Source organism: Otolemur garnettii, unplaced genomic scaffold (genome assembly GCF_000181295.1).
Source record: "Otolemur garnettii isolate 467f Iridium unplaced genomic scaffold, OtoGar3 scaffold00047, whole genome shotgun sequence".
NCBI lineage: Eukaryota > Metazoa > Chordata > Mammalia > Primates > Galagidae > Otolemur > Otolemur garnettii.
The window spans coordinates 9,617,752-9,636,648 of record NW_003852442.1 but is presented as its reverse complement, the minus strand read 5'-3'; the positions used below and the strand labels follow the sequence as shown (position 1 = coordinate 9,636,648).

The following is an 18,897-nucleotide window of genomic DNA, read 5'->3' as shown; positions in this document are numbered from 1 at the left end:
TGAGCCCAGGAGTTGGAGGTTGCTGTGAGCTGTGATACCAGAGCACTCTACCCAGGAGGACAGCTTGAGGCTCTGTCTCAAAAAAAAAAAAAAAAGAAAGAAAGAAAGAAAGAAATTGAGACTAGCCTGGGCAATACAGTGAGACCCCATTGTCTCCAAAAAATAAAATAAATAGCCATTCATGGTGGCATGTGTCTATGGTCCTACTTATTTGAGAGGCTGAGGCATAAGGATCCGTTTAGCCAAGGAGCTATAATCCCACCACTATAATCTAGCCCGGATGAAAGAACAAGACCTTGTCTCCAAAAAGGAAAAATACAAATTTAAGGGAAACAGGGAAAAGGAAAATATTTTTTCATAGAAACATTAACTCTGTCTTTGACCACATCAGAGTAAAGCCATAAACTGTAGCTTCGTCAATTCTTCCCTCCAATTCCTGCAGATTATCTAGAAATTCCAATCTTACCTCAAGTCCATGTCTCAGGACTCTCAGAGATGACCTGGGTCCCCTACCACAGGCCACATACAGCTGTGGAGTATCTTCATTGGCCAGATCAGCTATCTGCACAAAGACAAAGGAGAAAAAAATGTCTACTAGTGCTAAGCTTCTAATACAACTCAGATTCTCTGGACACAAACTACTTTTTAATTTACATATTGGCTACCATCTCTGGGATATAAAGAGAAAAAGCCCCAGTATTCCAAAAAAGACTCCAGTTTGAAAGAGCAACATGGTGCAAAAAAAAATCGCCTAAATTAGTCCTTAAGTTAGAAAAGGAACTTTTGTATTTAATGAATAAAGTATTATATAACCTCCAATTAGGATTTAACATTCCCTTCCAACTAAAAATGTAAGTACCATTCGATCCAGAAGTACTGCTGAAGGAAAAAATTGTGTGTGTCTTTATGTATTTATACAGGTAACAAACTACTTTATCAGCTCAGAGCCCACAGCACAGTGGTTACGGCACCAGCCACATGCACTGAGGCTAGTGGGTTCCAACCAGGCTGGGACCAGATAACCAACGACAATTGCAACAAAAAATAGACAGGTATTGTAGTAGGTGCCTGTAGTCCCAGCTACTTGGCAGGCTAAGGCAAAAGAATCACTTAAGGCCAAGAATTTGAGGTTGTTGTAAGATGTGACGCCACAGCGCTCTACTGAGGATGACATAATGTAACTGTCTTAAAAAAAAAAACTTATTTGACTCAGCGCCTATAGCTCATTGGTTAGGATGGCAGCCACATATACCAGATCAATGTGTTCATTTCCACTAGACCCATATGTAACACAATACTTCTTTCTCTTTTTTGAGGCAGAGTCTCATTTTGTCACCCTCCGTAGAGTACTGTAGCATCATAGCTCACAACAACCTCAAACTCTTGGGCTCAAGCAATTCTCTTGCTTCAGCCTCCTAAGTCGCTGGGACTATAGGCGCCCACCATAACGTCAGCTATTTTTAGAGATGTGGTCTTGCTCTTGCTCAGGCTATGAGCTCAGGTAATCCGCCCACCTCGGCCTCCCAAGCGCTCAGATTATAGGCACAGCTACCTTGCCTGGCCTGAGCTCAGACATTCAAGACCAGCCTGAGCAAGAGAACCCATCTCTAAAAATAGCCCGGTGTTGTATCGGGCAACTATAGTCCCAGCTTCTTGGGGACTAAGGCAAAAGAACTGCTTACACCCAAGAGTTTGAGGTTGCTATGAGCTGTGATGCCACAGCACTCTACCCAGGCAGACAGCTTGAGATTCTGTCTCAAAAAAGCAAAAAAATTTTTACAGTTTAATGTAAAAATTCAAACCATGATGTAAAATAAAAGTTAAGTGACAGGCTGTTAAGTGATGAAAGGTCAGAATACTGTTCAGTGTATGAACCCACTTTAAAAAGAAAAAAGATAACACATATTGACATACTTAAAATTGCAAATGCAAAGAAAATGTCTAGATGCAGGCATAAGAATTTGTTAATAGCAATGGCCTCAATGGAGCTGAGGACTGAGCAGACTAAAGGGAGGACTTTTATTTTACACCATGGTTTGAATTTTGACATAAAACATGAGTTTTATAATTTTTTAAAAGGCGTTAAGAATTTATTTTTAGTGCCTAACTTCTATTTCTGTTTCACCTTTACACACTGATGATCTCATAGACATGCTAACAAACCTTCATTTAATTGCAAGAAACTATAAACTCATTCATTTTTAGACTTCAAATCCCAAATGGCTCATGGGGGGAAATTTATTTTTTTTGAGATAGAGTCTCACTATGTCCTCCTCAGTAGAGTGCCATTGCATCACAGCTCACAGCAACCTCAAACTCTTGGGCTTAAGCGATTCTCTTGCTTCAGCCTCCCAAGTAGCTGGCACTACAGGTACCCGCAACAACATTCAGCTATTTTTTTGTTGTTGTTGTAGTTGTCATTGTTGTTTGGTAGGCCCGGGCTGGATTCAAATCTGCCAGCCCCTGAGTATGTGGCTGGCACCCTAACTGCTGAGCTATAGGCACAGAGCCATGGGAAGAAATTTTTGAAAATAAAAGTAAACTGAAGTTAGGCGGCTGGCACTGCTCACTATGGAGGTGAGGAGAAAGACTCAGACCTGGCAGAACAGAATAGGTGAAAGGCTATCCAACTCATCAACCAGCACAAGGTTTTTGAGTGGTCTTGGCTGAAAGAAAAATGTATCTCCTTCTTCCAGAGGCATGGCAGATGAGAACTCAGGTTCTTCATCATCATCTCCAAGATGTGCAATCTGATATAAGTAACTGAGGAGAAACACAGAAGAGAAACGTTAGTTAACATGTTCTGTCTAAAGACAATGTCAAACATCAACACGATACAAGAGCTATTAAAATATTATTATTATTAATTTTAAGTGTGATGATGAAGCATGATAGCTGAAAATTGTTCAAAACACTTGAAGGAGGGCAGTGATAGTGGCTATAATCCTAGCACTCTGGGAGGCCACAGAGGAAGGATCACTTAAGGCCAGGACTTCAAGACAAGCCTCAATCAAACTTCTGGCAAGCCTGGGCAACTTAGTGAGACCCCCACCTCTACAAAAAAATTTTAAACCTTAGCTGAGTGTGATGCCATGCACCTAGTTACTTGGGAGGCTGAGGCAGAAGGATGACTTGGGTCCAGGAGTTTGAGGCTGCAGACTGTACTACACTCCACCCTACAGAGTTAAGACTCTGTCTGTCTCTAATTAAAAACAGACAAAGGGCTAGGCGCAGTGGTTCACACCTGTAATCCTAAGCACTCTGGGAGGCCAAGGCAGGTAGACTGCCCTGAGCTCACAGGTTCGAGACCAGCCTGAGCAAGAGCAAGACCCCATCTCTAAAAATAGCCGAGCATTGTGGTGGGCACCTGTAGACCCAGCTACTTAGGAGGCTGAAGCAAGAGAATCACTTGAGCCCAAGAGTTTGAGGTTGCTGTGAGCTATGATGCCACCGCACTCTGCAGAGGGTGACAAAAAGCAAAGATGCACAACCAACATCACTAATCACTAATCTTTAGTGAAAAGCAACATAAAACCACAATGAGATACTTCATACATACTAGGATGGCTATGATTTTAAAAAAGTAGAAAATAGTAAGTGCTAAGTGCCAGTGAAGGATGTAGAGAAATTGGAACCCTCATACACTTTTTTTGGGAAGGTAAAATAGTGCAGCTGCTATGGAAAAGTTTGGTGGCTCCTCAAAAAGTTAAACACAAAAATTACCATATGACTCTGCAATTCCGCTCCTGGGTATATACTCAAAGTATTTAAAATAGGGCCTTAAAGCTGGGTATGGTGGCTCACACTGGTAATCCTAGCACTCTGGAAAGCAGAAGAGGGAAGAGCCCTTGAAGTCAAAAATTTGAGATCAGCCTGAGCAACAGTTGAGACCCCCATCTCTACTTAAAGTAGAAAGAATTAGCCTTCCTACCTTTAGCAGATACTGACAAAATCATGTCATCTTATCTTGTAAGTAATTTGGAGTCTTAGACACTGGTCTTAAAATTGAGACTGGAGTTCATATTTCTTCCATTTAGCAATGAAAAGCCACTTAAGAGCATAATGCAGGGATAGGGAAAATTATTTCATCAAGGTTTGTTGTCTACTTGATGAGATGACTCTAAAAAGGCTGAGTTTTGAAGGAAAGGCAATGAAATGAAAAAAGTAAACTAGTGAACTAGTGCAGATTAGCATCATAAAAAAAGGATACAAAAGTAAAAAGACTTAGCACTTAAAGGCCAACTGGTAGCTCATGCCTATAATCCTAGCACTCTGGAAGATGGAGGCAAGTGGATTGGATTGCTTGAGCCCAAGAGTTTGAGATTGCTGTGAGTTATGATGATGGGGGTAAAGCATTCTTCCCACTGTGACAGAGTGAGTGAGACTTGTTCTCAAAAATATATAAAATTTAGGCTCGGCGCCTGTGGCTCAAGCGGCTAAGGCGCCAGCCACATACACCTAAGGTGGCGGGTTCAAATCCCCAGGCCGGACCCGCCAAACAACAATGATGGCTGCAACCAAAAAATGGCCAGGCGTTGTGGCGGGCGCCTGTAGTCCCAGCTACTTGGGAGGCTGAGGCAGGAGACTCGCTTGAGCCCAGGAGTTGGAGGTTGCTGTGAGCGTGATGCCATGGCACTCTACCCAGGGGGACAGCTTGAGACTCCATTTCAAAAAAAAAAAAAAAATATATATATATATATATATAATTTAAATGAAAGTGGAGGAGGGGAAATAAATTGAGATTTTACGTTTCAGTTGCTAGAACTGACCCATTAGTCGTTAACAGGAACAATGAGGATGGGAGGACTGATTGGTGATGTGGTGGGCAGGTATGGATAATGAATGATAAGCCTCAACTTTAGTTATGTAGTAATGAAGTGCTTAAAGAATATCTCCTTATGTTAAGTAGCTCCCTAAGTATTTATTCGATAGAATGCCCAGCAAAAAGCTCAAGAAAGACATCTCTTCTAAAGATTATGTTTGCAGATAACCACAGAGGAATTGACTAAACCACTAAAGAGAAAAGGAAAGCAAAACTTTAGTTTTGAAGAAACTAAGATATTCTTGTGAAAAGCTACCCAAGCCTTGAAGCCATACCTCCCTCCTGCCAACTTTTACTAGTAACTAGGGTAACCTAGGGTTATAAAGGATTACTTACTGATTTCCAAATTCTGATGCTACAAAAAGGAAGCCTGTTTTAAGCACACACATGGCAGCAGCAACAGGCACAGTATCAAAATATTTGAGCCGGATCTCTGTAACCTAGAGAGAAAAGAATCAAGACTCTAGTGCACAGATATGTGAAGTAAGGCCACCAAAAGTGAACCTAGTACTATAATAAGATGGTACGAACTGACTAGCAAATAAAATACTCTACTTCATATTTAAACTGGGGGTCAGTAAAGTAGCTCCCATGGGCCAGCCACATCCATTCACTTCCATACTGCTGTTACCATGCTACAGTGGTAGAGTTGGAGTATTTGAAACAGAAATTATACGGTCCCCCAAAGTTGCAAACATATACTATCTGGCCTTTAAAAAAAGTATGCCAATTCCTAATCAAAACAGCCACCAAAGAAAGTGCCCTAACGTTCACAGAGCTCTTCCATAGGATGATAGTAGTTAACAGATTGTGTATATTACCAGTTTTCAATAGAAATGGAGAACTTCCTCATAGTGACACCAATTATTACCACCTAAAAGTAATCACTAGAGGTGGCATTACCAGTGTCATTATGTGTAAGGTTACCAAATCAGAAATATGTTAATCAGAGAGAGAAAACTTATATTCATATACCAGTACCAACAGCTTCTAAGTTCCCATTATTTTAATTTGTAACATATTAACTGTGCTGTACCTCATCTCAGAGTAGTTGTACTGAATAAATGGTCTCTAAAACAGAGTTGTAAACCTTAAATGTACATACAAATACAAGTTTTTAAAACATTATTTGATTTTCTTAAATTGTAATAATGTTTACCAAACTACAACCACAACAAATGGGATTTTTTATTTTCCCCTTCCATCCATGGCTTACTTACCATATCTTCATCTGTCTCCAATGTGATCTTGAAGATATCTCCCTGCTCCGTTTGGGCCAAAAAGAAGAACATTGATTTGGTCTTATGGGTGGCAGAGCAGACAAAAATCATTCCTCTTTCAGGGTCATCCAGGTCATTCTAACAAAGTCAAATACAAAACCAACATTTTAGAAATGAGTACTTCTCGAGGCAGCACCTGTGGCTCAGTGGGTAGGACGACAGACCCATATACCAAGGGTGGCAGGTTCGAACCCAGCCCCGGCCAGCTAAAACAACAATGACAACCACAAAAAATGGGTACTTCTCAGTTCTGGATAAAGACCCAGAGCAGCCTACCAGTCAAAGCACTACAACAGCTAAAAAGTCTTATCTGCTATAAATATCCTGGGTAACCAAAAAAAGTCACAATTCTACTCTACAGCCTGATCAGATCTAGCTGAAACTATCTCCAGATAAAAATGTCAGAAAAGACATGAAATTGGGTGGCACCTATGGCTCAAGGAGTGGGACACCAGCCCCATATACCAGGTGGGTTCAAACCCGGCCCCGGCCAAAAACTACAATAACAACAATAACAAAGAGACATGAAATTTAAGAGTCATCATTTCAGGCTGTGAATATAACACGTGTCCATGACACTTCCATCCAACCACCCTGGTTCTATATCAACTGGCTTGATTTCCTAAAAGGTGCAATTCCTTAACTTTTTTTGAGACAGAGTCTCACTCTGTTGCCCTCAGTAGAGTGCCACAGCATCATAGCTCACAGCAACTCTTAGGCTCAAGCAATCCTCTTGCCTCAGCCTCCCAAGTAGCTGCGACTATAGGTGCCCAACACTCAGCTTTTTTTTTTTGAAACAGAGCCTCAAGCTGTTACCCTGAGTAGAGTATCATGGCATCACAGCTTATAGCAACCTCCAACTCCTGGGCTCATACGATTCTCCTGCCTCAGCCTCCCAAGCAGCTGCGACTACATGCACCCACCACAACACCCGGCTATTTTTTGGTTGCAGCTGTTATTGTTGTTGACAGGCCCAGGCTAGATTCAAACCCACCAGCTCAGGTGTATGTGGTTGGTGCCTTAGCCGCTTGAGCCACAGGTGCCAAGCCAACACCGAGCTATTTTTTAGAGACGGGATCTCATTCTTGCTCCTTATGGTCTCAAACTCCTGGGCTCAGGTGATCCACCTGCCTTGGCCTCCTAGAATGCTAGGTTATAGGCATGAGCCACTGTACCCAGCCTTGATTTTTTTTTTTTTATGTTCCAACATTTTGTTATTTCTCGCATTCATGAAGTTTCGTGTTCATGAGTGAGAAAAATAGCAAAATGGATGAGATTTTTTTTTTTTTTTTTTTTTGAGACAGAGCCTCAAGCTGTCCCCCTGGGCAGAGTGCCGTGGCATTACAGCTCACAGCAACCTCCAACTCCTGGGCTCAAGCGAGTCTCCTGCCTCCGCCTCCCAAGTAGCTGGGACCACAGGCGCCCGCCACAACGCCCGGCCATTTTTTGGTCGCAGCCGTCATTGTTGTTTGGCGGGTCCGGGCTGGTGATTCGAACCCGCCACCTTAGGTGTACGTGGCTGGCGCCTTAGCCGGTTGAGCTATAGGCGCCGAGCCGATGAGATTTTTTTAAGCTCTTCAAAAAGTTTTATCTGTCTTTGTCGCTGCAAAGCCAGCTCTAACAGAGTTAGGTGCTCAATAAATGTTTGATCAACTGAGTGACTTTCCATCCCTTGTCAAAAATAATTTGACCTGTCAAATTTCTTCTCATGTTTTCTAAAATTGACAGAATCCTACTTAGATATCATGTGTTAGATTAACTAAACAAATCCTAAAAGTTAAAACTGGGACAAATAAATATTAAAAAGCAAATAAATAATCCAAGGGTGAGAAGAGAGATTACAGTAAATGATTCAGGGGAAGGGTCAACACCAAAACCACTGGGTGAAAAGATGCTGGTGAAAAGGATATTTACTAGTCTCTAAGATCACCACTTGACTGGGGGCAGTGAATTATATGCATATAATCCCACCCCTCTGGAAGGCTTAAGTAGGAGAGTCACTTGAAGCCAGGAGTTTAAGAGCACCCTGAGCAACATAATGAGACCCTATCTTTAGGAAAAAAAATTAAAAAACAAAACAAAACAAAACACAGATCCAAAAAAGTATCTTCACAATGAGTGAGCAGATGCCATCTTAACAGTGTCCCAATGAGAAAATCCAACACTATGTAACATGCAATGTGATATAGTGGGAAATACCTATCACTACCTATCAAAAGCTCTCTATCAAAAGAATTAAGCTGGGGGCAGCACCTATAGCTCAGTGAGTAGGGTGCTGTTCCCATATACCAAGAGTGGCAGGTTTAAACCTGGCCCAGGCCAGCTAAAACAGCAATGACAAATGCAACAAGAACAACAACAAAGCCGGGCATTGTGGCAGACGCCTATAGTCCCAGCTACTCGGGGGGACTGAGGCAAGAAAATCGTTTAAGCTTAAGAGTTGGAGGTTGCTATGAGCTGTGACGCCACAGCATTCTACTGAGAGCTACAAAGTTAGACACTGTCTTAAAACAAAACAAAATAAAAATTAAGCCTGTGGCTCAAGTGGCTAAGGCGCCAGCCACATACACCTAAGGTGGTGGGTTCGAATCCAGCCCAGGCCTGCCAAAACAACGACAGCTGCAACCAAAAAATAGCCAGGTGTTGTGGCGGGCGCCTGTGGTCCCAGCTACTTGGGAGGCTGAGGAAGGAAACTCGCTTGAGCCTAGGAGTTGGAGGTTGCTGTGAGCTGTGATGTCAGGGCACTCTACCCAGAGGGACAGCTTGAGGCTCTGTCTCAAAAAAAAAAAAAAAAAAAAGAACTGCACATAAGTATATTACACAAAATTTTAAATGTCGTAGGTATGATACTGGCAGTGTGGTTATGTAGGAAAATGTCTTTGTTCTCAGGAACCACAAATTGGGAGCTACTTGAAGTATAATGTCTACAACTTCTTTTCAATTATTTAGCCTAGAAAAGGTGTATGAATATATCATGAGAAAGAAAAGGCAAATGTAGCAAAACAATAATAGATGAAACGAAGTGATAAGCATATAGGAATTCATTGTGCTATTATTTTTAAATCTCCTATATGTTGAAATTTTTAAAAACAAAACACTGGAACAAATTAAGAAAAAAACAAAAGACAATCTATTTCCGACAATTATATGTCTGGCTTCCCCAAACTAGAAAACTTCAGGGACAGTTGAGATGGCTCATGCCTGTAATCCCAGCACACTGGGAGGCTGAGGCAGGTAGACTGCCTGAGCTCACAGGTTAAAGACCAGCCTGAGCCAGACCAAGGCCTTGTCTCTAAAAATAGCTGGGCTTTGTGGCAGGTACCTGTAGTCCCAGGTACTTGGAAGGCTGAGGCAAGAGAATCACTGGAGTCTAAGAGTTTGAGGCTGCTGTGAAGTATGACACCACGGCACTCTACCAAGGGTGACAAGGGAGACTGTCTCAAAAAAAAAAAAAAAAAACACCCGCCCAGCCCAGAATTTTTTTTTTTTTTTTTTTTGAGACAAAGTCTTACTCTATTGCCCTAGGTAAAGTGCCATGCATCACCACTCACTAAAACCTTAAACTTTTGGGCTCAAAAGATCCTCCTGCTTCAGCTTCTTAAGTAGCTGGGACTACAAGGCACTAGCCATGATACTCAGCTAGCAGAAACATTCAGGAATTTTAAACTGATACTTAGACAATTATCAGGCTCCTTTGAAATGGCAATTATGTTAATTTTTAATTCACTTTCACAAAGAATTTGTTTTGCTTTTACTAAAAAAAAAATTTTTTTTTTTTTTGAGACAGAGCCTCAAGCTGTCACCCTGGGTAGAGTGCCGTGGCATCACAGCTCACAGCAACCTCCAACTCCTGGGCTCAAGCGAGTCTCCTGCCTCCGCCTCCTAAGTAGCTGGGACCACAGGCACCCACCACAACGCCCAACTATTTTTTGGTTGCAGCCATCATTGTTGCTTGGCGGGCCCGGGCTGGATTTGAACCTGCCACCTTAGGTGTATGTGGCTGGCGCCCTAGCCACCTGAGCCACAGGCGCCGAGCCTTTACTAAAATATTTTACCAGATATATTAAAACAACATACAAAACACTAAAACTTGACAACAGAGAAACTAAGAGCCTACATTATAATTATAAAAATTAAATTCATTTCACAAACATGAATACCTCTTTCTCTTATAGCAAAGACCTTACCCGTCTCCTAGGAATTGGACAGCGGATATCTGGTTGGTCACCAAAGTTTTTGTAAGTAATATAGTTTTCAGAGCAGATCAGCACTCCACTTGGACCATCTGACCCTCCCGGAACTGTCAGAGAAAATAAAACATAACAGTGAATTGATATACTCATAAACCAATTTAGCTTCCAACGCCTCATCTCCTTCAGCACAACTTGATGGGGCTCAGTTCTTAGCTTCAGACCTATAATTCAATTATCTACTAGACATGGACATGCTACAGGTACTTTATTTATTTAGTTACTTTTTTAGAGACAGAGTCTCACTTTGCTGCCCTCAGTAGAGTGCTGTAGTATCACAAATCATAGCAACCTCAAACTCTTGGGCTCAAGCAATTCTCTTGCCTCAGCCTCCGGAGTAGCTGGGACTACAGGCGCCTACTACAACACCCAGCTATTTCTGGAGACGAGGTCTCCATCTGGCTCAGGCTGGTCTTGAACTCCTAAGCTCAGGCAATCTACCGCTTCAGCCTCCTGGAGTGCTGGGATCAAAGGCATGAGCCACCACACCCAGCCCCACAGGAGGTACTTTAAAAATAAAATACTGTAGTGTAAAAAATAAAGGGCGGCGCCTGTGGCTCAAAGGAGTAGGGCATTGGCCCAAATACCAGAGGTGGCAGGTTCAAACGCAGTCCCGGCCAAAAACTGCAAACAAACAAACAAAAAAAAACAACGCTGTAGTCTTAAACTCAAGTTCCTTCTAATCTCCTGCTTTACAGTCTTATCTTCCATTAACCAAAATGTAAGCAAGTACTCTTTCTAAAATGTCACCCATCAAGGTATTATTTCCTCACTTAAAATCCTTCAGCAGTTTCCACCTCATTCCTACCCCAACCTTTTAACAATCCAATCACAAACAGCTTTCGGTTCTCTCAATGAACCATATTACTTCTTATATTTTGGGCCTCTGTGCATCCTGGTCCCTCTGTTCAGAACAGAAACTTCCTCTCCCATCCCTACTTATACCTAGCTAACTTCTAACTGCTCCTCAGGTGTCAGCTTAGAGAGCACCTTCCTTTCCCTGAGTTAGGGACAACTCCTCTATGCTATCATGGCACTTGGAACAGTCTCCAGTATTTTGTTGTTGTTGTTATTTATCTGTATTTACCACTAGACTCGATCTTGTACAAAGGGAGGTACCATATCTAATTTCTTCACAATTGTAGTCCCAGAACTCTGTAGAATGACTTGGCACATATTGATTACAGAGGATCAATAAAAATTTGTTGAATAACGAAGCCCTTATAAATGAAAGGTATAATAATGTTAAGTAATGAGATGTAGAACCTATTTTTTTCTTTTTCCTTTTTTTTTTGAGACAAGAGTCTCACTTTGTTGCCCTCAGTAGAGGGTGGTAAGCCTCATAGCTCACAGCGACCTGAAACTCTTGGACTTAAGCGATTCTCTTGCCTCAGTCTCCTAAGTAGCTGGGACTACAGGAGCCCCCCCAACACCTAGCTGTTTTTTAGAGATGGCGTCTCACTCTTGCTCAGGCTGGTCTAGAACCCATGAGCTCGGGCAACCCACCCGCCTCTGCCTCCCAGAGTGCTAGGAGTATAGGCATGAGCCATGGTGCTCAGCCTTGCATGTCATTCTTGGGCAGGGGCCATGCTAATCTTCTCTGCATCATTCCAATTTTAGTATTTGTGCTGCTGAAGCAAGCTCTAGAACCTATTTTTAATGATTCATCTGTGCATACCATCTCTTAAGATTTAATGCTCAAAAACAAGTGCTATCTTATTTTAATCTCCAAAGTCCTCCTCAACAACAAACGTTTTGGTTATCAATTCAAATGCAACTGATTCAAAATACAAAGAACTGGATCACTGCCTTCCCCAAACTTGGGGAAATATAAATGGCCAGAAATAAAGCTGTCCTCCTTTACCCTTTTAATAGATGAATTAGCGTGATATTTATTTTCTACTGGTGAACCATCTTTGAGTTCCTCCAAAATCTTACCCTATGTGCATTTAAAACACTGTCTAATTTGACTTGCTAAACCCATTAAGTTTGAATACAAAATGGACCAAGTAAAAGGGTACAGAGCAGCTATGAAAGAAAAGTACCTGTAATAAGGAAGTTGCCATGTTCTTCCAAAGGTTCACTATATTTTCGGACCACGTGATTTAAACCAAGGTCTAGCTCATAGAAAGTAAGTGTCTGCTGGGTATTAGCTGCTGCTTCCCCTGTGGGATCATTATCTGCTTCCTATAGAGAGGAGAGGCACAAACACTTATTAGCAGCATAAAATCAAAGAATTTTTACATCTGGAAAGGACATCAGGACTCCTCCGTTTACCAACAAGGAAATAGAAGTCCACAAATGTCCAATGGTTTAACCAAGTTTACCCTACTAGTAAATGACAGAGATTGAACAAGAATCCAAATCTTTAAATTCTGGATCCAAGAATCCCTCTACTACAGGATACTGCCTTCCATTCAAGGCAAAGAATGGTATGTTCTGCTTTTCTTTATTTCCCTATGAAAAAAAAATACCCTAGTATTTTTCAAGCATCTTTTAGTGAAAAGATGTTTTCCATGGGGAGCAAAGGTTATTATTAGATTAAGTAAGAAATTATTATTAGATCAAGTTAAGAAATGTCTGATTTCCTTAAGTAATAAGTTTGACAGTTGCTATCTCTGACATTTCACTTCAATGCCTGCTCTTTTTTATCAGGAAGGTATATCCTAATTCTTCTGAACACGTTTTGGCTTGTATTTATCTCAATGAGCTAAGTAGGTGACCTGAGATCAAAGTGTATAATGTTGAGCTGAAAGGTGTAGTGGAAGTGAATACATCTCAATCTATGTACAAATTAGCAGCAAAATTTGACGTTATTATTGCAACAATATTAGACCACTTGAAAAAAATCAGGAGGGTAAAGAAGCTGGATAGATGGGTTCCACAAGCATTCAACAAACATCAGAAAAGATATCGCCTTTAGACTTGCCTTTCTTTGTTGTCACGACATAAAGGCAAACCATTTCTACACTGTATTGTTTCATGTGATGAAAAATGGATTCTTTCTGACAATCAAAAGCATTCAGCATAACTGCTGAATAAAGATGGAAGTACCCAAACAGTCACAAACCAAACATTCATCAAAAATGCTAATGGTGTTGTTTGGTGGTCCAGTGCTGGTATTATCTACCACAGCTTCATAAAAACTGGTCAAAGGATTACAGCGGATGTCTACTGCAACCAATTGGACAACATGATGAGGATGCTTGTGATTAAGCATCTGAGACTGGTCAACAGAGACAGGCTAATTCTCTTGCAAAGTAACACTGTTGCACAAACATAGCTGTGATCCACCATGTTAATTAGACCTTTACCAATTGACTACCACTTCTTGCAAGGAAAAATACTCAATTCTCACTGAGCTGTGGAAAGTACCTTTTGTTGATTTTAGCACCACTCACTCTCTAGGCTTCTTTCCCGTTGGCATACATGACCTACTGTTAAAATGGAAAACTTTCGATAGTTTAGGGGCATACTTTAATTGTATTGCTTCTTGTTTGAGATGTAATAAACTAGATTTTTTTTTTTTTTTTTTTGAGACAGAGCCTCAAGCTGTCCCCCTGGGTAGAGTGCCGTGGCATTACAGCTCACAGCAACCTCCAACTCCTGGGCTCAAGCGAGTCTCCTGCCTCCGCCTCCCAAGTAGCTGGGACCACAGGCGCCCGCCACAACGCCCGGCTATTTTTTGGTTGCAGCCGTCATTGTTGTTTGGCGGGTCCGGGCTGGGGATTCGAACCCACCACCTTAGGTGTACGTGGCTGGCGCCTTAGCCAGTTGAGCTATAGGTGCTGAGCCATAAACTAGATTTTTGATTCGAAATCAGACATTTCATATTGAATGACCTAATTTACCATATATTGTTAATTAAGCTCTGAAACATTCCAAAGAATTTCAGTAAGACATTTGGAATATGGAAAAAATGAGATTTAAGATACGCACAAGGAAGAAAACAGTCTTAGGAAAACAATGAGGTTACCCAAAGAGAAAAATATGGTCCCCATTACCTCATAATCCATTTCCAGACAAGCAAACATTGGATTTTCAAATCCCACATCTACTCCAACTACATGATATACTAAAGTGTTTGCTTTGTGGGCTTCCAAGGGAGATGAAATGGTAAGTCGGGCTGCAGCATCTCTGTTCAAGATATACACCAATTTCTGTTTCTCAATGGCACCTATAGTCAAAAAAGATTTCCAGATAATGAAAAGATTTACAGAATAACTAGATTTACATTCTGATTATTATTTTTAAAAATCACAGCTTTCATTATTAACAGCTAGCACTAACTCTATAAGTGCAGTAACCCATGATTCTGTTTTCTATCCTTAAAATAAGTAACAGCATAATTCTGGCCTCTTCCTTCCTAATGGGATCTTAATAACACATTAACTCTTTAAAATTTTTAAATGTGTCCTAGATTTAAGGTTACTGAAAAACTAAATAACTCATAAACAGGTTAATTTTAATTTTATTCTTTGTATACCTAGCAGTTTTTTGACTGCTCAGAAAAGATTGCCCTCTAGAGGCCCGATCAGATACACAGAATTTTCTTCAAGAATTTATCAGAGAAGAGACATGAATGTGACTCATCATTTCAGGCTGATGAAGGCAACCATACTCATTGTCTACTACCCTAAGATCATTTCACTATAGCCTTTTTACTATACAAATGGAGTAAATTTTAAAAAAAAAAATCCTATTTCCAACTAGAAGCAAAGTTTAAAAAGTGCATTAAGACTTTTTCCATTATTTTTAAAGAAAATGCCAAACTTTACCCATATAAGCGATGCAACAGCACATTGTCAAGGTCACAGCACTATTATCCTAAATTGAGCATTTATAAAAGAGATGTACTCAATAGAGCCAAGTAGAGCAAGTCACTCACTAATCATAACAGCACGGCCTTTGGGATCCACAGCTAAGAACTGGCCAGGAACAATACGGCGACATCCACTCTTGCCAAAGGTTTCTTGGTGAATTTTCTCAAACATATTCTTGGATGGCTGGTATTCCAAGATAACAATTCGACCAGAGTCACTGCCTACTACAATGTAGTCTTTGGTGCCACCTGTCAATCTAAAGGCCATGAGTGACCGGATAACACCAAATACTTCCACAGTGAGAAGGGTATGTACTTTGCCAGTGTTGGGGTCTGGGCGAAGCAGCTCCAAGATCTTTCCACGAGAAACAACAATTTCCTGTTGTTTGGTTCCTAGATCACCAAAAAATAAAGATCATAAACATCCAGAACTAGTCTAAAAAGTAACCTGGATAAATGGAAATGATACTAAAGATAATTCAACAAGTTGAGGACCCAGTGCTTTAAGTTAATTTACTTTATTTGAAAAAGCATTTTACCTAGAACTGAAATAATCTAATAAAAGAAGTATCAAGGCTCGGCACCTATGGCTCAAGTGGCTAAGGTGCCAGCCACATACACCTAAGGTGGTGGGTTCAAATCCAGCCCCGGCCCACCAAACAACAATGATGGCTGCAACCAAAAAATAGCCGGGCGTTGTGGCGGACACCTGTGATCCCAGCTACTTGGGAGGTGGAGGCAGGAGACTTGCTTGGGCCCAGGAGTTGGAGGTTGCTGTGAGCTGTGATGCCACTGCACTCTACCCAGGGGGATAGCTTGAGGCTCCGTCTCAAAAAAAAAAAAAAAGAAGTATCAAAAAAAGCTTTTTAAAAGTGGTCGGACAAGCTACTTTTAATTAATTTCCTCTTTTTTGACATAGAGTCTCATTCTGGAGCCCAAGTTGGAATGCAGTGGCCCAATCATACCTCACTGCAGCCTCAAAGTCCTGAGCTTAACGGATCCTCCCACCTTAGCCTCATAAGTAGCTAAGAATACAGGCACACGCCAGGTGTAGCCATGGCACCCAGCCCATCAGTTATTTAAGAGTTGTCACTAATTGGCGGCTCGGCACCTATAGCTCAAGTGACTAAGGCCACATACACCAGAGCTGGAGGGTTTGAATCCAGCCCAGGCCTGCAAAACAACAATCACAACTACAATCAAAAAATAGCTCATTGTTGTGGCGGGTGCCTATTGTCCCAGCTACTCGGAAGGCTGAGGCAAGAGAATTGCTTAAGCCCAGGAGTTGGCAGTTGCTGTGAACTGTGATACCACAGCACTCTACCCAGGATGACAGCTTGAGGCTCTGTCTCAAAAACAAAACAAACAACAACAAAACCCCCGCTAATTGGGAATTACCCATAAATGATATTAGTGTATAATATATAATAACATAAGATTGAAATTCTCCAAAGAGGCCAGGCACAGTAGCTCACATCTGTAATCCTAGCACTCTGGGAGGCCAAGATGGTGGATTGCAGAGCTCACAGGTTTGAGGCCAACCTGAGCCACAGCTACCTGGGAGGCTGAGGCAAGAAAATCACTGGAACCCAAGAGTTTGAGGTTGTTGTGAGCTATGACGCCACAGCATTCTGAGGGTGACAAGTGAGACTCTGCCCCCCCCCCCGCAAAAAAAGAACAGAAATTCTCCAAAGACTCTTTTCAGTCCATCTTTAAGGATACTATTCTTTTTTTTTTTTTTTTTTTGAGACAGAGCCCCAAGCTGTCCCCCTGGGTAGAGTGCCGTGGCATTACAGCTCACAGCAACCTCCAACTCCTGGGCTCAAGCGAGTCTCCTGCCTCCGCCTCCCAAGTAGCTGGGACCACAGGCGCCCGCCACAACGCCCGGCTATTTTTTGGTTGCAGCCGTCATTGTTGTTTGGCGGGTCCAGGCTGGGGATTCGAACCAGCCACCTTAGGTGTACGTGGCTGGCGCCTTAGCCGGTTGAGCTATAGGCGCCGAGCCTAAGGATACTATTCTATGAAATCATTATATTAAGATTCTATGTAATTAGGCCAGGCACAGTGGCTCACACCTATAATCCCAGCACTCTTGAGAGGCTGAGGCAGGAGGACTGCTTGAGCTCAGGAGTTCGAGGCCTGCCCAAGCAAGACGGAGACTCCCCATGTCTACTAAAAATAGAAAAACTAGCTGGGTGTTGTGGTAAGCACCTATAGTCCCAGCTACTCAAGAGGCTGAGGCAAGAGGATCTCCTGAGCCCAAGAGTTTGAAGTTGCTGCGAGCTGTGACATAATAGCACAGGGAGCAACATAGTGAGACTCTGTCTCAAAAAAGAATAAAAATAGGCTCAGCACCCACAGCACAGTGGTTACAGTACCAGCCACATACATGGAGGCTGGCAGGTTCAAACCTGGCCCAGGCCAGCTAAACAACAATGACAACTGCAACAAAAAAAAACAAAAAATAGTAACTGGGGCAGGTGCCTGTATAGTCCCAGCTACTTGGGAGGCTGAAGCAAGAGAACCGCTTAAGCCTAAGAGTTTGAGGTTGCTGTGAGCTGTGATGCCAGAGCACTCTACCTAGGGTGACATAGTGAGACTCTGTCTCAAAAAAATAAAAAATAAAAGAGAGAAACTGAGGCAGGAGAATTGCTTGGGCCCAAGAGTTGAAGGTTGCTATTAGCTAAAACTGAGGTGGGAGCATCACTTGAGCCCAGGAGTTCAAGGTTACAGTGAGCTATGATTAGGTCACTACACTCTAGTCTGTGTGACAAAATAAGGAGAAAAAAAGAGAGAGTAAGAGAGGAAGGGAAGACAGGAGGGAGGGAGGAAAGCAGAGAGTGAGGGAGTGAAGGAAGAAGAAGGGAGAGAGGGAGGGAAGGAGGTTGGTTGGTTGGTAAAGCTTTCAAAAATTCTCTTAACACACAGGTCAGCAAAGTGGCCCACACCTGTAATCCTAGCACTGTGGGAGGCTGAAGCAGGTGGATTGCTTAAGTTCACAAGTTCGAGATCAGCCTGAGCAAGAAAGAGACCCTGTCTCTCTACTAAAAATAGAAAAACTGGCTTGGCGCCCATAGCTCAGTGGTTAGGGTGTCAGCCACATATACCAAGGCCAGCAGGTTCAAACCCAGCCCTGGCCTACTAAAACGACGACACAAACATAGCCAGGGCTCAGCGACTGTAGCTTAGCGGCCAGGTCACCAGCCACATAAACCAGGGCTAGTGGGTTGAACGTGGCCCAGGCCTGCCAAACGACAATGACAACTACAACAAAAAAACAGTTGGGCATTATGGCAGGCACCTGCAGTCCCAGCTACTTGGGAAGCTGAGGCAAGAGACTCACTTAAACATGCTATGAGCTGTGACGCCACAGCACTCTACTGGTGTAACATAGTGAGACTCTGTCTCAAAAAAGAATAAAAATAGAAAAACTGAGACAAGAGGATTGCTTGAGCCTAAAAGTTAGAGATTGCTGTGAGCTATGATACCATAGCACTCTACCCAGGGAGACAGTTTGAAAATGTCTCAAAAAAAAGAAAGAAAGAAAGAAAAAAAATTCTCTTACACACAGAATTTTTTTTTTTTTTTGAGACAGAGCCTCAAGCTGTCCTCCTGGATAGAGTACCGTGGCATCACAGCTCATAGCAACCTCTAACTCCTGGGCTCAAGCGAGTCTCCTGCCTCAGCCTCCCAAGTAGCTGGGACCACAGGCGCCTGCCACAA

At 42.2% G+C, this 18,897-nt stretch overlaps 1 protein-coding gene and 3 non-coding genes across 4 annotated transcripts in view; all 4 read right to left on the bottom strand.

Annotated features, from left to right (window-relative positions):
- The window catches only part of SF3B3 (splicing factor 3b subunit 3), a 55,472-nt gene that overhangs the window by 26,682 nt on the left and 9,893 nt on the right, over nucleotides 1-18,897 (bottom strand). The window contains exons 3-10 of the mRNA XM_012806150.2: nucleotides 15,241-15,567; nucleotides 14,357-14,529; nucleotides 12,398-12,539; nucleotides 10,290-10,402; nucleotides 6,043-6,180; nucleotides 5,159-5,262; nucleotides 2,598-2,763; nucleotides 467-562 (exon numbers count right to left, since the gene is read on the bottom strand). Of these exons, the coding sequence (XP_012661604.1) occupies nucleotides 467-562; nucleotides 2,598-2,763; nucleotides 5,159-5,262; nucleotides 6,043-6,180; nucleotides 10,290-10,402; nucleotides 12,398-12,539; nucleotides 14,357-14,529; nucleotides 15,241-15,567 (1,259 nt within the window). The remainder of the gene's footprint in view (nucleotides 1-466; nucleotides 563-2,597; nucleotides 2,764-5,158; nucleotides 5,263-6,042; nucleotides 6,181-10,289; nucleotides 10,403-12,397; nucleotides 12,540-14,356; nucleotides 14,530-15,240; nucleotides 15,568-18,897) is intronic.
- On the bottom strand, nucleotides 6,461-6,540 carry LOC111725792. The gene has a single exon (XR_002773767.1). It is a non-coding gene; the product is annotated as a small nucleolar RNA SNORD111 (small nucleolar RNA).
- LOC111725787 lies at nucleotides 11,890-11,992 on the bottom strand. The gene has a single exon (XR_002773764.1). It is a non-coding gene; the product is annotated as a U6 spliceosomal RNA (small nuclear RNA).
- Nucleotides 14,879-14,957, bottom strand: LOC111725791. Its single transcript, XR_002773766.1, has one exon. It is a non-coding gene; the product is annotated as a small nucleolar RNA SNORD111 (small nucleolar RNA).